This window comes from Ostrinia furnacalis, unplaced genomic scaffold, assembly GCF_004193835.3.
Source record: "Ostrinia furnacalis isolate ACB-3 unplaced genomic scaffold, ASM419383v2 OfSCF1799, whole genome shotgun sequence".
Classification (NCBI taxonomy): domain Eukaryota; kingdom Metazoa; phylum Arthropoda; class Insecta; order Lepidoptera; family Crambidae; genus Ostrinia; species Ostrinia furnacalis.
The window spans coordinates 202,876-221,387 of NW_021132038.1; the positions used below are offsets into that span (position 1 = coordinate 202,876).

The 18,512-nt window shown below is 40.1% G+C and overlaps 1 protein-coding gene across 1 annotated transcript in view; it reads right to left on the reverse strand.

Annotated features, from left to right (window-relative positions):
• The window catches only part of LOC114353723 (ankyrin-2), a 63,009-nt gene extending 44,888 nt beyond the window's left edge, over nt 1-18,121 (reverse strand). The window contains 25 exon segments of the mRNA XM_028305800.1: nt 27-187; nt 481-587; nt 985-1,154; nt 1,643-1,803; nt 2,475-2,497; nt 2,567-2,587; nt 3,081-3,201; nt 3,718-3,870; nt 4,470-4,641; nt 5,023-5,116; nt 5,525-5,646; nt 6,076-6,219; nt 6,666-6,812; nt 7,307-7,444; nt 7,548-7,646; nt 8,581-8,784; nt 9,220-9,380; nt 9,672-9,778; nt 10,191-10,360; nt 10,715-10,875; nt 12,013-12,178; nt 12,476-12,631; nt 13,180-13,296; nt 14,964-15,143; nt 18,025-18,121. Of these exon segments, the coding sequence (XP_028161601.1) occupies nt 27-187; nt 481-587; nt 985-1,154; nt 1,643-1,803; nt 2,475-2,497; nt 2,567-2,587; nt 3,081-3,201; nt 3,718-3,870; nt 4,470-4,641; nt 5,023-5,116; nt 5,525-5,646; nt 6,076-6,219; nt 6,666-6,812; nt 7,307-7,444; nt 7,548-7,646; nt 8,581-8,784; nt 9,220-9,380; nt 9,672-9,778; nt 10,191-10,360; nt 10,715-10,875; nt 12,013-12,178; nt 12,476-12,631; nt 13,180-13,257 (3,036 nt within the window). The 5' untranslated portion in view covers nt 13,258-13,296; nt 14,964-15,143; nt 18,025-18,121.
• Between the last annotated feature and the right edge of the window lie 391 nt (nt 18,122-18,512).

Genomic DNA, 18,512 nt, shown 5'->3' on the forward strand with positions numbered 1-18,512 from the left:
CTTCAATCCTGGCAACTTTTTCTCACCTGATTAGCCCTGGCCGCCAGATGCAGAGGTGTCTCCCCCCTGACGGTGGGCACGTCAGGGTTGGCCTCATGCTGCAGCAGGTAGATCACGATGTTCATGCAGCCCATGAACGCTGCCACGTGGAGCGGGGTCAGCCCTGACTCGGTTGTTGCTTGGATACCTTTAAACATTGACTAGAATTAGACCCAGAATACCAGTCAGTCACCATTTTGAGTCATAAATAGTCATTTATTTGTTTACCGTTAGACTTTTAAAAAGCGCATCTTGAAAAATGTTCAGAACAATATTGTAAGCTGGTGCTAAGAAGAAGCAGTGTAAGTACTCATAGGTCAGTCACTAAGAGATTTTTTTCACATGTTTTCCCAATTCATCTTTTAGGAAAGTCAGGAGCCACCAGATTAATATTGAACCTCCTCCTTTTGTTGAATTCGGTTAAACAAAGGATTTACTTACTGGCACCATACTTCAGTAGCAACTCTACGACTTTAATTCGATTCTTCTTGCAAGCGATGTGTAGAGGAGTAAATCCGTTCAAAGCGCGTGCGTTTGCATCAGCATTCCTGTAACAAAAACCCTGGTTAATATCTTCAACCACATTACGAAAATCTCACGTAAGATTCACAATTTACTAAACCTATTTAAGTGTTTGTTTAGCAGAAAATTGTATCAGTTTTTTGCACGTAGATCCTGCCCTGCTGGCAGGGAAAACCCTAAGGACGTAATACATTTATCAACCTGGAAAGGGATCGTAACCATATTATCAACTCAAGGCGGTCAGTATTCTTTGTATGAAACTCCATACTACAACGCACACTTATCCGCACCGTAACGTAAACGCCTCGCCTCGCGATTGACAGCTCGTGAAAGGCGATATGGTGTTGATCCCTTGCTAAGTTGATAAGTCTGCTATGACCTTAAAAAAGATTCTTATCCCTTCCAATATCAGAGACGTCTTACCGATCTAAAAGTAGCTTGGCGACTTTAGCATGCCCGCAGTGGGCTGCCACATGGAGCGCCGTCAGGTAATCCACAGTGACGTCATCGACTGGAGCTCGCCGGGACAGAAGCACTCGGGCTGCTTCAGCGTGGTCGCCTTGGGCTGCCATGTGGAGGGGAGCTAGACCATTCTGTATAAAAAAATAACCTTAGGAAGTGTTCCACAACAACAGCCAAGCTGTTTATAAAGTTTTTAGTTTGTGATGCAAAAGAGATGAAAATTCTTCCGCAAAGCAGAACGATGTGAAGATACACATTTCTTTTACTTGAATAATATCTGGTGCCTCGTATTTAAGGAATTGAATGAATCAATATTAAAATGTAACATTGTATTCCAGCTCGGTTCAAAAGAACCAAGAAAACTCTCTAATCTTGAGACTTTTAAGACAAGTGCTTACCATGAGTTTATGTTAGGTGTGCTCGCTAGCGACTGCGTAAAAAATGACAGTAAATGTATGACAGTTTGTACAGCCCCCCTAGCTACTTTCAAGAAATAAAATCTTCATGTAATTGATTGGCTTTCGCTAGCGAGCACACCTAACGTAAACTCATGGTAAGCACACAGAAAGTAACCGCAATCTCGTATGTCCTCTTTGACATTATTATTTGAACCACAAACCTTGCTCTTGCTAGTGATAGGTGCTCCCCTGTCCAGCAAAGCCTCCACCACTCTCTCGTGGCCTGACCTGGCCGCACAATGCAGGGGGGTCAGTCCATCCCTGGTGCGCGCTTCGACGTTAGCGCCGTTGTCGCCGAGAAGGGCCACCATGTTGTCTTTGCCTGGATTTGGAAGATAACAATATTTTAAGATTATAGTAACATTGTAAGATTTTAAGGTTGTGAAGAAGAAGTAGATGAGGCTCATAGTCTAGCAGTGGACTGTAAAGGACTGTTGATGATGATGATTTTAAGATTATGGAGCGTAAGACGTACAATTTGTTTTACAAGATGGAATATGATAGGTATAGCCGCGTAGTTTTTTTAGATTAGACGCCATTCTTCCTGTGGATCTCCTAAGAGGCACTTAGGTATAGAAACATCAAGCTTTCCCATCCCCATAGAGAGTGTAGGCCAAATCCTCTATTTGCTTTGGTAAATTAGAGGCTCTTCGTCCTGCAGTGGAGTCAAAAACACGTGACATTCATGATGATGATTTACCAGATTGTACATATGAAACTTACGCCACTTGGTAGTGACATAGTATACAGTGTGTCCGGGCATGTAGTGNTTCATATTATCACAGTAAACTTATGAAAAACACGCAATTTAGCAGCTAAAAGACACGCCGACAATAATGTTTCTAGATGATTTGGTAGCTTAGTAACTAAAATTGAAGATACATTACAAAACGCCATTTCAAGACCTACGACATGCAGAAGACGTTAACTCGTTCGAAAATTTAAAGTAAATTATACCTTGTAAAGTTAATTATAACAACTATTTTGGTATACTCGTAGTTTCGAAGGAGACAGAACTAAAAATTTAAAACAAAACTTTTAAAAGTAAACCTTAAATAACGGAGATTAATATGAAATTAACTTACTTCTTCCATTGCAGCTTTTTCCTGATAGTCCATGTTCAGATAGCGTGAATGTTAAGGAGTTTCATTAGACATTTAATTAATCTGAAATAAATGATGAAAGAGAAGGATTTCATTGCAAAATATCATTGGAGATGAATAATATTCTTTGAAACTAACAAACTATTCAACTTCGTTAACAAAAATAATAATCATAGAATTTCCAAGACAAAACTTCTGTAAGACCTAGCTTCATTATTATAACCGGTGCTTTTTGTATTGAGTTTGACAGATTTTTGACGTTTGTTAAAGTTAAAGTAAAATGGTGCAACTCTCGTAAGTTTGTCAATTGTTTCGTTCTAAATTGTAGCTCTGAATTTTATTACTATAAAGTTTTATCTGTTCAAAGTATTTTTGAGTGAAAGAGTAACAAACATCCATCCATTCTCACAAACTCTCACATTTTTATCATATTAGCAGGATAGTAGAGTCAGGGAAGCATAGGATAGGACTATTCTATTCTATTCTAAGCACTGACTTGGGCTGCGTTGGATCCACGTTGTAGCAGTAGCCTTCGGGCGCCTGCGCAGTGCTGTACCGGCTGATGCTCTTCACCACCACCTCCTGCTGCGGCTGGTACGGCATCCCGTTCACGGACCCTGGAGAAAGGACTCTATCAGTTGGTGTTAGAGCTTAATTTCATTTGGAAAGAGATTCCTTTGACCCTGGAGAAAAAAGTAACTCGATACGTAAACTTACCAATTTTTTTGAGAAATTAGAAAATGCAATGAAACAGACGATAGTTAACTGCTCTATTGGTTTTGACATCATCAGAATAATTCAGACCCCCGTATTCACAAACATTGCTATGAGGTCTCACAGTGCGCGTGAACGCACAGGGTGATCAAACACAGAGATCACTATTCAACGTTGTGCGTTCCATTTGCTGCTTCACTTAAGCAAGCATCGTTCGTGAATACAGGCGAGAATCTTTATAATTCCTACGACACAAATAATGAAAGCTCGTGACGCGCCTTTTCACGATAAACAACATTCATCGTCTCATCTAAGTAGTTAGTAATTTCTAAATTTTGAACGCTTGTTCTTTTTAATTTCAGTCCAAGACCAATACTTACAGGTCCTTGGCCTTTAATATTTAATTTCTTTAACCTTACCTTGAGACATCTCCATGATGTTCTTATGGCTCATGGCCGATTCAGTTCTCTCGTCCTTAGTGACGTCGATGGGCAGAGAGTCGTCTCCCAAAGACTTCATGTCGTCCGCAGTTAGGTAGCGGTATGGCTGGTCGTTGAGGATGGTGTCTTCTCCTAGGAGAAAATAAATTCTTTTATTGAGGACAAATTCACCAGAAAATAAACCTTACGTTTTTTGTTTGTAACTGCTAGATCATAATATGATCTAGCAGTTACAAACAAAAAACGTAATAGAAGGGTGTTATAAATTTAACGTCTCCTAGGCTGAGTTGGACCACCTAACTTTGACGATAATGGTGTTTTGTTGTATGGAGTTTGACAGAGTTTTGACGTTGTTAAAGTTAAAGTGAGATGGTGTAATCCAGCCCTAGTGTCTGTCTGTGACGTTCCTCCTAAACCAATGGCCCGATTTTGATGCGGTTATCGTTGTTGAGAGCAGACTTGATCAAGAGATTTGTAAATCTATAATTTATAAAGATCTGTTCAACGGTTTGAAAGTCATCAGCTCTTTTCGAATTGATAGGAGAACGACAGCAATTAGGTACATATATCGGAAGTTTTATATTGATTTAATTTTTAGTTTTTCACATTTCAAAGGTCTCTTGAAGAGCTTGAAGATCATCAGCTCTTTTCTAATTAATAGCAAACGAGACCAGTTTCCACAAGTCTTTTAAATTGTTAAAGTTTTTCAAACAAGAAATAATCAAACTTACCACCTTCTTCTTCAGAGTCCGACATGAAGGTTTCCAGCATGGTCTCCGGGGCCACCACCTTGTACTTCTCCTGGGAGGCCTGGGCTGTGGAGGGTTCGGACACCTCCTTGAGGGTCTCCATGACTGTCACGTAGCCTAGCTTGGACGCTATGTCTAGAGGCGTCTGGCCGTTCTGTAGACAATAATATTATTATTATGCTTTGTTAAACCCAAAGTTTAACAAATGACGGACTTAATGTTAAAGGAATTCTCTACCAATCAACCAATGGCCTAGAATTAATTGCCTTTGAAGTCTTGTGATAAGACCACTTGTCTCAGCACCAAAGATCTTAAGAAAACATTGTTGCTGTAACAAGATCTTTGTTGACAAGCAAGTGACTTGTTCATAAAATTACCAATTAAAGACCACTTCCACTTTCCCATGGATGTGGGAAAAGACGACCAAGGTACCCAGTATAGGGAATGTTGATCAAAATCCTCCACTTGGCAGGTAAATTAGAGAGGGGTGCTCCTGCAATGGTAACTAAATGACCTGATGATGTAGGAAACTTACCGTAGTCGTAGCATTTGCGTCTGCCTTATGCTCGAGCAGAATGTTGACAATGTTGATGTGACCCTGCTGGGCAGCGTGATGCAGCGCAGTGTACCTGACATAAGACATTATATTTTTTAGTGGAAGAGGATCATTTTATTGGTCGGTCAAATATTTAAGAGTTACCTAGGTAATTTAAAAAAAAATATTTTTTCTTCTATTATTATCGGTCGGCCGTTTGGTGTAGTGGTTCAGAACGGACTATTATGCCGAGAGGTCCCGGGTTCGATTCCCGGCCGGACAGAAATTGAAATGATGAATTTTAATTTCTGTGACGGGTCTGGGTGTGACTATGTATAATATTTATGTATTTATAAAAAAAAGTATATAAGTAGTATATCCGTTAAGCTAGCACCCATAACACAAGCATTAAGTTGCTTACTTTGGGGCTAGCTGGCGCTGTGTGAAATTGTCCAAAGATTTATTTATTTATTTATTTATTATACTCTTGGTAAAAACTTACCCATGTGTAGTCTGAGCCTTGACTGAAGCACCATTTTCTAGTAAGAACCGCACCATGTTAGCCTGCCCGTAGTGGCTGGCAATATGCAACGGTGTGTAGCCCCCCTTGGTGCAGATGTCCACCTAAATAACAATAGGAAAATTATTGCATGCATCCTTCATTCCTGGTATCCGTAGAAGAATCAAAGTAACCGACATAGTCCGCGGAATTATCAAGATTAAGTGGCAGTGGATAGGGCACAAAGTCTTAGAACTGATCTCGTTGAGGCAGAAAAGTTCTCGAGTGGCGGATCGGAAAACATAGGGTAAGCAGGCCTCTCATAACGAATTAGGGCAGCGCAAGATCTGTCGTTGAGGAAATCCGAGGAAAGGCCTTTGTCCAGTAGTGGAAGCATTTGTAAAAGAACAGCCGAAGATCATTATGTTGTATAATACGTTGTACCAGCTGGAATCGGAATCTTTATCCACTAGTGAGCTAGTCACACTTGGTTGGCCAAAGACATAGAAAGTTATGACTAAGAAGAAGAAAGAAAAGTCGAAAAAAAACCTTACCTCTGCTCCATTCTTGACCATCAGCTGAGCGACCGGCACCCTGTCTTCCTGAGCAGCTAAGTGCAGAGCGGCAAGCCCGTTCTTAGCCTGCTGGTCTACCTGTGCTTCATGCTCTAGCAGTAGCGAGCACATTTCTGTGTGGCCCTGTTAAAGAAGATACATTTCTAAGAAGGAAAGTCGAGTATAAAAAATTGGAGAAGATAATGTGGAGACGATAGCACATAAAAGAAAACTGTAGAGTCAATTTTTAATATTACATAATATTGTCAGCTTCGAAACAAAATTACAAATGTGTCTGATAGTTTTTGAATTAGATTTGAATTTGTGGCAACTACATACATATTTGTGATGGGAGTTTTCATCATAATTTTAAATCATTAGTTTGTGTTTTATAGTGCTTTATTAAAAGTGGATTTTCATATTCAAAACTTGGAACTGTCTTTTTTCTAGGTCTGGAAAAGATGTTTTACTAATTTTTTTTACTAATTTAAAAGTGATTGCTGATCGTGACTTTACATTCTGTCTTTTCCCCAGCTCTGGAAAAGATTTCATTCAAATTCTGGTGATTATAAAAGGAGTCAAAAACAAACCTGTTGGGCTGCTAAATGAAGAGGCGTGAACCCAGCCTTGGACTCCGCGTTGGTCAGAGCACCATACTCCAGCAAGGTGGCTGCCGTCTCCATCTGGTTCTTACGAGCGGCGATGTGGAGGGGCGTGTGGCCATTCTTGGCTACGGCCTGGAGGAATAGAGATGTTGAGTTTCATGCATGCTTTGTAGGAAGTAGGAAGACCACTGATTAAATGACCTTTTGAAGGACTAATTTTATTTTATTTAGCGAAGTTAAAAATAGAAAAAATATTTGGCAAAGTAAAAGCATTAATAAAACAAACATTTACATATTATTGTAAAGTGTGCCAAAAAGGCCCCAAACAAACTTATAAGTCGTAACATATACGACTCTGGTTTTCAAAGGATGACCCAAAGGGCACTGGTTGGTTAAATAAGTCGGTATTGCCTTACATAAACAGTCAAAAATTAGGTACTCAATTATGATGGTCAGTCAAATCACCCTGTAATTCGTATGTAGCCACTTTCAGTCACTTCTACTTTTGGAGTAACTGAGTGTTGCTACAACTCAGTGGTAGATAGAAACAGTTGTCCAGGATGCTTAACGCCATAAATTCGAGATAAATCAGATGCAGTGAAATTACCCTGTTACTTCTTTCTTACCTTAGCGTCAGCACCCTTCTCCAACAGAGTGGTGGCGACAGCCTGCTGGTCGTACTGAGCAGCCACGTGCAGTGGAGTCATGCCGTTCTTCCCCGCTTGATCGGGGGAAGCCCCGTGCGCCAGCAGGAGATTTGCTACCTGTGTTTTGAAATTACATTCATAAGTATCCAAAAAAGTAACGTCTTTTTATGTAGTTACTTCGTTTCGTGAAGCGAATTTTTGACACGGATTTCTGACATACCTTCAAATTCCCGTATTTAGCAGCAAGATGTAGAGCTGTGAATCCTTTCTTGGTAGTTGCAGTCAGAGGAGCATTGTGCTCGATCAGTGCTGCAGCGACCTGTTGGGAAATTAGCTAATTTTATTTAAAGCTCTTATAATTTGCAAATAAGTACTTATTAAAACTGTATTAGATGCTATAAAGTAGACGGGATAGCTTTCCATCTCATGGCTCTATAAAATCAATCTCTCATTCCACCGCTGCCACTCCTGTGCAACCATGATCTTCAGCTTGCGACTATAAAAACACGACCAGAAGGTCAATGTTGTCCCAGGGGAAAGCTAAACTTATATTAGACATCATCAACAGCCGTTTACAGTCCACTGCTGGACTATGAGCCTCCTCCACTATAGTGGAGGGTTTTGCCATAATCTCCACGCTTGGCAGGCGGGTTGGAGATCGCAGTTTAGAAGATTGATGAAGAAGAAGATTGATGTTTTTCAGAGAGCGCTGCTGCCCATTCTCTGTTTGATGTGTAGTCCCTAAGTCGCCTCTTACGACACCCGCGGGAAGAGTAGGGGTTGGTGACAAATGTATTCTACTCTGCCGTCACCACACGGCTTATATATTAGACATATTGATGAAAAAAGGAAGAGATCGAATTCCCTCACAAAGCGGATGACAAACGACAAAAGTTCTTATCATTCTCAAAGGGGTGGTAAGTACTACAAACTTCATACTATAGGTACACCATGGTCAGCACAATCCACAGAATATTCTCATAATCTTTATTAACCCACTTGTTACTAGCGTTCTTTTAAAAGAACGCTAGTTTTTACATAAATATTGTTACTAATGTGGGTAGTGTAAACAATTTATATATGCAACATTTGAAAGATGAGGTGTGTCGCAGTACTGTCCAAGTCTTATAAGTACACTGTCGTAAATAACTATAAAGTTTTGGAGCGATTGTTTTGAGATAAATTTATCATGACTGATTTAAAGTAAGTGATAGAAAAAGTGAATTCCGTAACAAGTGGGTTAAGCTACTTACGTCATGATTATGTTGTTTAGCAGCGATGTGCAGCGCGTTGTAATGATCCGCCGTCATTGCCCTCACGTCGGCGCCATGTTGGAGCAATAACACGGCAATATCGACGTTGCCGAGTCGTGACGCGATGTGCAACGGTGTCTGACGCTCGCGAGCTTTGGCTTCAACTGCTGCCCCGTTGCGGAGAAGGATGCGGATTATGTCCGTCTGAGGAGGAAGATAGAAGAAGAAGTAGAAGAAGAGTCCACCAAAAAGACAAACCGATTTGAAGCATTTCCTCGCTTATATTCTTGGGTTAAATAAGTTACTGGACTATTCCCACTTCGTTCCCACCGCTGCAACTCCTGTGTAGCCAGGATCTACAGCTTGACCACCATAAAAACCCAACTAATGAAGGTCAAGTTTGTCCCAGGGCTGCAGGGGATAAAACTGTCACTGGACCCACAACGAAATCAATCAGAAGTACAGAGTTAAATAAGTTGCGAGGCTTTTTGGATAATCCAAAAGCTAGAAACATGAAATGTGTATTTACCATTAGGTAATTCCATCTTTTGTTCGCCCGTGAAAGACTTTTCACAAGCTTGTCCCCCCCCCTAATAATAGTAATAATAACTTTCTTCAATCCTGGCAACTTTTTCTCACCTGATTAGCCCTGGCCGCCAGATGCAGAGGTGTCTCCCCCCTGACGGTGGGCACGTCAGGGTTGGCCTCATGCTGCAGCAGGTAGATCACGATGTTCATGCAGCCCATGAACGCTGCCACGTGGAGAGGGGTCAGCCCTGACTCGGTTGTTGCTTGGATACCTACAGGAAAGCCCGTAGGGCTAGAATTAGTCCCAGAATATCCAGTCAGTTTTAGTATATGACCATTTTGAGTCAAAAAAGTTGTTTATTTTTTCCGTCGAGCTTTTAAAAGCTCTTTTTGAACATGACATGTGTCCCATTTACAGCCTACCACTGCTTCAAGATATTATTGTAAGCCAGTGCTGAAAAGCACTATTGCCTGAGTGAGAAAATAGTTCAATTTTTTCCTTATGGCTTCCAATTTCACCTTTTATGCCAGGAGCCACCGAGCTATAAAAAGGATTTACTTACTGGCTCCATACTTCAGTAGTAGTTCCACGACTTTGATTCGATTCTTCTTGCAAGCGATGTGTAGAGGAGTAAATCCGTTCAAAGCGCGTGCGTTTGCATCAGCATTGCTGTAACAAATTACTTGAATAAACCACCACGTATATTAACCACGTAAGAAGCACACTTTACTCGTTGCAGCTAAATGACGTTCATTGCTGGACAAAGGCCTCTCCCAAGGATTTCCAAAACCCACACTACGTCTTTGGGCCCGTGGACGCCACTCGAGAACTTTTCTGCCCTAGCGGCCATCCGCTCTGCAAGCTATGTGCCCCGCTTGCCCATTACTAAACCACTTTTATTAGCCTAGCGGCGAATAAAGTAAGAGTGTAATAGCTTTAGTTTTTCGCAAGTAGCTCCTGCCTTTCTGGTAGGGAGAACTCCATTATGACCCACTAGCTGAACACTACCCCCTTAGTTGCTTAAAAAAGGGAGTCTTATCCGTTCCATATCCTACAGTAGGTATACCTATTAGAGGCTTACCGATCTAAAAGTAGCTTGGCGACTTTAGCATGCCCGCAGTGGGCTGCCACATGGAGCGCCGTCAGGTAATCCACAGTGACGTCATCGACGGGTGCTCGCCGGGACAGAAGCACCCTGGCTGCTTCGGCGTGATCGCCCTGGGCTGCCATGTGGAGGGGAGCTAGACCATTCTGTATAAAATAAAACACAAAATGAGCCAAAAGATCCAAGGTACTTTACTATATTTTCACCATAGGCAATGTTCTCCAAGAACTATCATTCGGGTTATAAAGTTTTTTGATAAAAAAGCGAAGAAAACTCTCCCGGAAACCCCGGAAGTTTCCTGGAGGTGAAACACATTTCTTTTACTAGAATAATGTCTGGTACCTACCTCGCATAAAGAGTTAATGCCAGTAGCGTTGTACGCTCTATTGTATTTAACCCTCAAAAGGTCCAACAGAATTCTCTAATCTTGGGACTTTTAAGACCAGAACGTAACCAAAATCTCTTATGTCCTCTTTGACATTATTATTTGAACCACAAACCTTGCTCTTGCTAGTGATAGGTGCTCCCCTGTCCAGCAAAGCCTCCACCACTCTCTCGTGGCCTGACCTGGCTGCGCAGTGCAGGGGGGTCAGTCCATCCCTGGTGCGCGCTTCGACGTTAGCGCCGTTGTCGCCGAGAAGGGCCACCATGTTGTCTTTGCCTGGATTTGGAAGATAAAATTTTAAGATTGTAGTAATATTGTAAGATTTTAAGGTTGTGAAGAAGAAGTAGAGGAGGCTCATAGTCCAACAGTGGACTGTAAAGGGCTGTTGATGATGATGATTTTAAGATTATGGAGCGTAAGACGTACTTATTTGTTTTACAAGATGGAATATGATAGGTATAGCCGCGTAGTTTTTTTTAGAGTAGACGCCATTCTTCCTGTGGATGTCCTAAGAGGCGACTAAGGGAGAGGTACACAAACATCAAGCCTTCCCATCTCCAGCGTAGAGAGTGTAGACCAAATCCTCTATTTGCTTTTGTCAAATTAGAGGCTCTTCATCCTGCAGTGGAGACAAAATGACGACGTTCATGATGATGATGGACCAGCTTATACATCTTACTTACTCCACTTGGGAATGAAATGGTGAGAGCAGAAGGTGTGCTTAGTGCCGCAGTTGACGTCACTGACTCACTGCTATGAATATGGAAGAAAGATGACGTCATTGATCTGGAACTTACCCCACTNTAAATAAAACATACCTTGACGACCTGGTTTTTCTTGTGTTGGAAAATAACTGAAAAAGAAGTGAAAAAACTAATGTATTTTTCTAATTAAATCCATTCTTACTCCCATAAAATGTATGAAACTTGTGTCTGCTTTCTTCTTCTACTAATAGATAATTTTATTGGCTATCGCATGATATAAAATATTTGCCTATTAATGTTAAGTTACCCACGCTTTCACTTGTTTTTTAAAGAAGAGGTGTAAACTAAAAATTAAAAACTTAAATCGATGTAATTTTTCGAGAAATGGGTCAGGCCCCAAATTTGAAGTATTTTTATCGATAAAATTGTCCATAGATTACGCCCTTAAAGTTTGATCACTACATGCCCGGACACACTGTATAGTACTCAATATCTCTGTTTTGCTCAAGGTCAGCTGGTAGAGAATGACTAATTATCATTAGCATTAAGCTCGCCTTTTTGTACGGAACATTCTTATGTGTGTGCAATGAAGTCTTTAAATAAATAAATAAATAGAGAGGGTAGATGGAGTGCTTAGTGCGCCAGTTGACGTCACTGACTCTCTGCTATGAATATGGAAGAAGGATGACGTCATTTATTTGGAACTTACCCCACTTGGCAGCAACATGGAGAGGGCATATGTTGTGCTTGGCTGCGCAGTTAACATCAGCACCCTTGGCTAGCAACAGCCGAGCCACGGACTCGTTGCCGTAGTGCGCCGCGATGTGCAGAGGGGTGAACCCCGACTTTGAGGTCACGTCTGGGTTGTGTTCGTTCTGGGAAAAAAACAAAATTTTATATGACTAATGGTGCCTTGGTACATTCCTTCACAAATTATAAAGCAATGTTCGGCAATCTGTAGGGATTTGGTAGTAAGAGTCGTGCTCGACAAAGCCATAAGTAGCTCCGAAGCTGACTATGACCCTCAGACATGAGGTACTAAGACCTAAGAGAGGATGAACGAACGAAACCTGGGGCCAGATTTCATGGACTCCACTGTAACTCATGAGTCACCCTTCTTGAAAATGTAGCTCCTGCTTAGAAAGTAACCTTGTTTCTTTCATTCAACATACCTCTAGAAGAAGGTTAGCCGCCTTGACGTCATCTTTCTTGGCAGCGATATGCAGCGCGGGCAGACGCACGCGCCCTCGCGTGTCTGCTTCTAGCAGCACCGCCACCACCTTCTCATGGCCTTGTTGCATCGCCACCGCGAGTGGAGTGAAGCCATCCTGTAGGCAAAAAATAAGATGATAAAAATTTGAGGAGTACTTATAATAGTATAGGTAAGTAGATTTTTACATGGATGCTATCAGAAGTTTGGACTTCAATGTCAACCCTTATTAATATGCCTGAGCTATCCAGCCTATAGTCTCAGTATCATTCACCCATTGGGTACGGAACCCTAAAAGTAATATTAATAGTGTCCAATATAACTGGAAGGCGCTGGATGCAGGTCGTTACCAGCCGGCCAATCTGGAAATCATTGGGGGATGTTCAGCAATGGAAGTCCTGTGGCTGAAATGATGATGATGATGCTTGCTAGAGACTAACCTCAGTGGCGAGGCTCCGGTTGGCCTTATTAGCGAGTCTTATTTGTAAATCATTAGGGGAGACCCATGTTCAGCAGTAGACGTCCGGTTGAAATGATGATGATGATGATGTTGAAGATGATAAGGTTGATGATGATGAATGGATGCTTATGTTCAGCAGTGAACGTCTGTAGCTAAAATGATGATGTTGATGTAGTTGAAGATGATTAGTATTGCTGTAGACTAACCTCAGTGGCGAGGCTCTGGTTGGCTCCGTTGGCGAGCAGGAACTTGACCACGGCATCGTGGTTCTCCTGCGCAGCCATGTACAGAGGCGTGAATCCATTCTGGGACTGGATGTTGACCTGCAGGAAAAGGAATATTGTTATTTCATAAACTTCTCCAACTATCCTGTGGATTGTAACAACTAAGGTGATAACCATTGTCTCATTTTATGATCAGCTATGCTTCAGTACTAGGCTAATAATAAAAGTACGGAATCATAATATGTATATGTATTTCCAGAAGGTCAACAAAGTTTATTCAAACCTGTTACCTTCAAATCGGGTAAAATAACACGAATTGATTTCCAATTTGTGTCCATGTCCCTCAAAACTCTCTACGCATTAGTAAGTTATTGAGGTGGGGTATAAATAAATGATAATAATATCATCATTATTCGGACGTAAACAATGTGCTTGACCAGTCATTATTATACTAGACTCAAAACTAATCAATAGGTACTTTATTCCAAACCACCTATGACGTTTTCGCACCATCTGTGAAAACATTTGGGTAAAAGTTTCCGTTTGAACGTAAACAAACTATCGTCTAGTCTACGAAGTGCTCGCTCATCGGAAGCTAGTGATTTGTTATGATCACTGTCAATCCAGTGCTGAAATTCATTATCCCATGGCTGTTCATTGTTTGCTTTCCCGAACATGCCTATGGCTTTCTAAGGGATTGATAATAAAAATACATCGCTAAGTTTCTTGAAGTAGATTCTGAAAAAGTTGTATTTATACTTACTTACTAATATTATTGCTGAAGAGTTTGTTTGGTTGAATGCGCTAATCCCAGAAAATACTGGTCCAATTAAAAAAGAAACGTTTGGTATTGGATGGCCCAAGGCATTACATCATCATGATAAGACTAATAGGAGCAGGGCATCAATGTAAAATATTACAAAAACTGGAAAAATAAGCTGAAAAATTCATGTATACGTACGTAGTTAAAGATATGATAAACCGTTTACATAGGAAAATTAATTAGGTATGTTCCTATATCAACATTGCTCATACCTAGTAAAGCAAGTGCTCTACTGGGACATATTTATTGATACAAGTAATCACAATTCTCAATCATCAAGGTGTAAAGTATTTATGGATCCCATAAACGCTTTCTTCTATTGCCCATTAATCTTCAAATGCCCATTTACCCGTATCTTGCATAGCAACGTTTTATTAATGATAATGAACTTTAAATAGTCAGTTTTCTTTTGATTTATTGGTCCAATTTGTTAGTTATTTATCGGGTATATCATTAATCCTACTTAGGAAGAGTATAAGCGTTATATTATGACGAATAGTCTCGATAAAATTTATTTACTTCCTGTAAATGGGTAATAATTTGTCTATTTCAGTGTTTACTTACTGTTTCTTTTGAAAATAAAAGCAGTTGTAATGTATTAGAAGAACCATTATTGTTAATTTTCCTGAATTTCTTTATTCCTGGTTAATTAATTTATTATTCAAATCATTAGATGTAGAAGATTAAGTCTCAACACTTTAACCTGTAGGTATCATCAGCATCTTCACCTTATAATGTACTTAGTGCATGTCTTCCTACCACTTCATCTCGTGTATAGCCAGAATCATATACTGATTGATTTATTTTTGTTCTCTTACCTACCTGAGCGCCATTCTGCACGAGCAGTTTGACAACGGCCTCCTGTCCAGTTAACGACGCGATGTGTAGGGCAGTGTTGCCCTTCTTAACTTACTGCTTAATCTCTTTCTTTATTGTTTCTTACCTGAGCGCCATTCTGCACGAGCAGTTTGACAACGGCCTCCTGTCCAGCTAACGAGGCAATGTGGAGGGCAGTGTTGCCCTTCTTGGTGGCGGCATCAATGGCTGCCCCTCGGTCCAGGAGCTCCCGGACCACTTCCACGTGGCCATCTTTCGAGGCCAGGTGTATTGCGTTTAAACCATTCTGAAAAAGAGTCTGTTTAGTACTATTGTAAGATGTTGATAATAAAGCAAGAGGAGTTAGTTTTGTTGTTCTTATCAAATAAAGGAGTAAAATAATCATCAGATTAGATCAGCCAGGCAGTTTGGGCTACTGGAAGAGCATAATACAGTCAATAACCCAGGGATCCCAAAAATTTTTTTACTGCCCTTGGGACTATGTAAATTTTTTGCGACCTCCATCTCACCCGCGTTGAGACGCACAGCCATAGCAATAGCCTATAGTCTACTATTACTATAAGTTAAATAGTATGATTGCAGAATTAATTTAATAAAGGAAAACGTATTTTTCTTCACAAAGACTTTCACCAATCCAAATCAAAATGTCAACCAAAAAAATATTTGGAAAACGATGAGAAATTGCCTTGACCTAGCCTTCGTCGTAAATTTTTCGCTGGCACATATTAAATAAACTCAAAAACACACTGTTCCTGCCAACGGCCAAGTGTTGCCAAGCCTTCCACAAAGGTTAAAGGAGCAGGCCAAGTGGTTAATGGTTTGAAAATCCATGCCCCTTGGCTGGAGGCCAAGTGTTTCAATATTTGCTTGGATCTCGTATTTCAGGGTAAATGTTAGTTGAACGCTGCAGATGTGTAACGGAATATGTCTTGTACAGCTGACCTTTTAGGTTGTGACAGGGGAAGGTCAGGTCATAATTTAGCTGTACAATGTGACGTGAGTTCCAATGTCCTTGAGTTTGTATGCGTTAAGACCGCGTACACTTGTATAGCGATTGTGTATCAGTTTGGACGTTTTTCTGTATTCATCATCAAAACCTCAGGTCTCAGACTTGTAATAAGTTTTACAATTCAATTCTGTACTTTAAGATCCTTAAAGTTACAAAAGACAATAATATTTTATATCGAACACTATTTAATATGACTTGAACAGTCATTATGTTACTTATTTAAAAAGGCATCGATAACATGAAAAAACTACACTCCAAAAATGCACGTTTTGTAGAAACAATCCAGAAACAAACAAACTCATAAATCGACAAACGTAATGTAAAAAGCTGAAATAATCAAGTAATTCGAATGTCAACAGAACATTAAAATATAAGTATGTATGTTTGTTCTACCTTATACTTCCACCCCTCAGGCTTATTACATTATTCGTGACTCCGAAATGGCGTGGTTTGCTCTATATCCGGCACGAAGGACCGAAAACTGCGCGCGGAAAATTCAACTTTATGATTAAGTCACAGATCCCAATTTGGCGTGACACGCCTGACGTTGGCGGGTAGGAAGGAATTTTTGCAAATTAACGTGGATTGTGTTATAAAGGTTTTTATTATGTTAATTATTTTTACGTTGACCAAGTCGGTGAAGGCAGAATGTTGGGTCAGGACTGAAGGGTTATTTTGTAATTATGGAAATGGTTAGAATATTTTGAAGGACCTTTATGCAAATTAAAACCATCGTAATTTTATTATGACAGGGATCGGAAGGGAGATGGACGAAGTCGATAAAACGTTTAAAACCCATTAAAATTAATGTTTAGTCGACAACACATGAGTCTATCTATAATAAGGTACCAAATCATATTTTTTACTACTACAGAGTACAGACATGACCTACTCTGTACTTTGATTTATGTTTCCATGAGTATTTTGGTGATTTAAGACCCTTACTTTTGATATTTCTTTTATAATGTGAATTATGTGTTGTGTGTTCCTATAAAATAGGTATTAAGAGTTAGATCGTCAGTCACTTTAAGCTCTAAAATCGTGAGTGATAGGTTAAAAAAACGCTAAGGCTGGATTGCACCATCTTACGTTTTAACGACTTACGATTAAGCAAACGTCAAAAATCTGTATAACTCCATACAAAAGGCACCGATAAAGTTTGGTGGTACAACTCAGCCTAAGTATACCTACGAGTAGTTCTTCTAACAAATAGTTATATTATTAATTTGGGCATAGGCAAAGTTAAATAAAGAATAAAAAATACTTACAGCATTGCTAACGTTGATGTCGACTCCTTGTTCGAGGAGACTAATGATCTTCTCAATTTGGCCTGCGCGCGCGGCGCGTAGAAACGCCGTGCTGGCATCCGCCTGTGAACAAACGAAATTCAACCTTGAAACTATGAGATTAAGGTCTTAAATTGCTAGACTATTTGGCTGATAATAAGAATCAAAATTTTCCGCCTGTAGACAAACGAAATTCAACTTTAAAACAATCAGGTTATGGTCTTAAATCGCTAGACTCCTTGGCTGTTTATGAGGATCAAAATTTTCCGCCTGTAGACAAACGAAATTCAACCTTAAAACAATGAGGTTATTGCCTTAAATCGCTTTACTCCATGGCTGTTTATATCAAAATTTTGACATGAAAATTACGCCCGTACCTATTCACAAACATTACTATGAGGTCTCACAGTGCGCGTGGACGCACAGGGTGACACACGAATCAATCACAGAGTTCTATTCAACGCTGTGCGTTCGATTTGCTGCTTCACTTAAGCAAGCATCGTTTGTGAATCCTGCAATCTTCATCTTCTAAATATTATACAGGGTGGAAACGATAAGTGATCTCACTCGATTATTTCTAAACTATACAAGATATCGAAAAACTGGTTACTGATCCTGAAAGTGCTTCACGAGCTCTTTCAACCGGTACCAACAATAGGTTACAGAATAAACTGGAACTATCAGAAAATTCAATGTTTACAGCTTCCATACATTTGGTAAAGTTGCATAATATNATCAGTATCGATCACTAATCACCCCCTGATAGTTATTTTGAAAATATATTTCATGTACAGAATTGGCCTCTCTACAGATTTATTATAAGTATAGATTTGGGCATTGGCAAAGTTAAATAAAGAATAAAAAATACTTACAGCATTGCTAACGTTGATGTCGACTCCTTGTTCGAGGAGACTGATGATCTTCTCGATTTGGCCTGCGCGCGCGGCGCGTAGAAACGCCGTGCTGGCATCCGCCTGTGGACAAACGAAATTCAACCTTGAAACTATGAGTTTATGGTCTTAAATTGCTAGACTATTTGGTTGATAATGAGGATCAAAAATTTCCGCCTGTAGACAAACGAAATTCAACCTTAAAACTATGAAGTTAAGGTCTTAAATCGCTAAACTCTGGCTGATAATAAGGTCACTGATTGACTGACTCACTCATCACGAAATCTCAGAAACTACATTAAGTGCTACGAGTCTCAAATTTTGCATTGGGGTTCCTTTTAGAAAGTAAATGCTCACTAAGATGGGATTTTGCAAAAATTAACTCCTAAGGGGGTAAAATGGGATCCACGCGTACGAAATCGCGGGCGGCCGCTAGTATTAATATGATATTTTATGATTATACATAAAAG